General features: G+C 44.1%; 1 protein-coding gene across 1 annotated transcript in view; it reads right to left on the bottom strand.

Moving 5' to 3' along the window:
* The window catches only part of snx25 (sorting nexin 25), a 46,837-nt gene that overhangs the window by 20,198 nt on the left and 24,258 nt on the right, over nucleotides 1-2,381 (bottom strand). The window contains exon 7 of the mRNA XM_015389609.1: nucleotides 1,161-1,231. Within this exon, the coding sequence (XP_015245095.1) occupies nucleotides 1,161-1,231 (71 nt within the window). The remainder of the gene's footprint in view (nucleotides 1-1,160; nucleotides 1,232-2,381) is intronic.

Genomic DNA, 2,381 nt, shown 5'->3' with positions numbered 1-2,381 from the left:
ACCCGCTAGAAGAGCGAGGTGTGCGAGAACGCTGGGACCCTTTTTCCTCCTGGATCTCTGCTCTTTTTGGCCCTCATGTCCCTCCGTCGTCGGACTAAACTCGTCCCCACTTCCTCACCGCCTCGGCCGTATTTAGACCCACAGCGTGTAGCCCAGACCACGCTTCAATATTGAGCATAAATCAAAAATGTCTGTGTCAAGCTTACTGCAACACACTGCTGTAAGAGTATAACCAGGAAGCGCGGTAGGAGGCAAAATAGGTTTAGCACCACCGCAGCACGGGAGGAGAATTACGCCCAGGAGCAAATAGATAAAAATAGACCGGAGAAAAACAAAAACAAAACATGAATCGATACTATTGCAGAGTATCGATGCATCGGATCGTCGGCTGTTGGATCGATGCAAAAAGAATTATTATTTACAACCCTATAATCCACCAATCACATTCACTTTATTCACTCGTGTAAAGTCGTGCACCACTCGGGAGAATTCGGAAATGCAATGGTTGGAAAGAAGTTTCCCTATGACTTTAAAGTTTCACAGCTCTGGAATTATAATCAATATATCTCAAAGATAATTTTGAAAAAAATTGAACACACGCACAAATCTAGATACAGACACACAACTCTTCACACACATTTGCAAATTATTTTGCAACAGTATTGCTCCCATAGAAGAGGTGCATCAGAAAATCACCGTAGGTGGACAAATTGAACCGTTTTGAAAAGTTACCGTAGACCAACAATTTAATCAGATCTGTAAATATTAGGTTCACTAAACATGCACAGTGTTTACTGGAGCCAGGTAATCAGGTTGCTTAGTGTTAGACGCCATCAGATGTAAAGCTCCATGAAACAGGTAATATTTTTCCTAAATTCTATTTTTTATTTTCTGAATCCCTCTATTTTATTCCTACTGTGTTCATTAACCTTATAAGTCATTATTTAACACAAACAGCCACAAAATTCAACATCTAATGATATTGGTTTACTTTCAGAAGGACAAAGAACTGCTGTGGCTCAGCAGAACATGCTATGCTTTTATGAGGCATTTAAAGTGGAAAAGAAACGGTAAACTGTCTTACTATTATCAATAATTATATTACAAATCAGTGCTGCCACTGCCTTGTTTGATATTAGACGAAAGGCGATTGATCTTACCCTTTTGCTTCTTGAGCTGAGGCAAGCTGCTGATGGTGGTGGCGTGGATGATTTCTACCACTATCTGATACCTGGGAGGAGATGGAGACCAGAAAGGTCATCAGTACAAGCTGTTCAAAGAACATATGAGACATTAAAAAAAAAAGAAAACAAAAGAAGAACCACCATGAAAATATGCAGCATGATTACCGGGAAATGTTTGCTTGCTTCTTTAAATGATCAAACATGTGAGAGGTCAGTCAGCACCTCATTTCAATACTAATGACAGAATATCATGTCTCACCGCCTTTAAATTCTCCATATGGCATTAGAAAAGTCTCTGTTCCCATGGAAACCGCACAGCAGGAAAAAATATTAGTGCTTAAAGCATCTGTTAGTTTCTACCCACAGCATGGTGCATTCAGAGAACGTCTGCACAGCTACAGAACATCAGTTATAATATCAGTTTAATGAGGCAATGAGGATGGATGGATGGAAGGAAGGATTAATGGATGGACAGACAGACGGACGGATGATGATGGATGGTTATACAGATGGATGGATGGATGGATGGATGGACGGGTTATGATGGATGGATGGACGGGTTATCATGGATGGATGGACGGACGGACGGACGGACGGACGGATGGATGGATGGGTGATAATGAATGGATGGATGGACAGGTGGATGGATGGGTGGACGGGAAGATGGGTGATGATGGGTGGGTGGATGGATGGATGGATGGATGGATGGATGGGTGGATGGATGGGTGGATGGATGGACAGATGGATGGGTGGACGGGTTGATGGATGGACGGGAAGATGGATGGATGGATGGATGGATGGGTGATGATGGATGGATGGATGGATGGATGGATGGATGGATGGATGGATGGGTGGATGGATGGATGGATAAATGGATGGATGGATGGATGAGAAGATGGGTGATGATGGATGGATGGGTGGATGGATGGATGGATAAATGGATGGATGGATGGATGGACGGGTGGGTGGATGGATGGATGGGTGGATGGACGGGTGGATGGATGGATGGACGGGAAGATGGGTGATGATGGATGGATGGGTGGATGGATGGGGGGATGGATGGATGGGTGGATGGATGGATGGATGGATGGGTGGATGGATGGGTGGATGGATGGATGGGTGGATGGATGGATGGATGGATGGGTGGATGGATGGGTGGATGGATGGATGGATGGATGGATGGATGGATGGATGGAT

This window comes from Cyprinodon variegatus, unplaced genomic scaffold (genome assembly GCF_000732505.1).
Source record: "Cyprinodon variegatus isolate N-32 unplaced genomic scaffold, C_variegatus-1.0 Scaffold467, whole genome shotgun sequence".
In the NCBI taxonomy this organism is placed as follows: Eukaryota; Metazoa; Chordata; class Actinopteri; order Cyprinodontiformes; family Cyprinodontidae; genus Cyprinodon; species Cyprinodon variegatus.
This window is presented reverse-complemented; position numbering and strand designations above follow the sequence as displayed.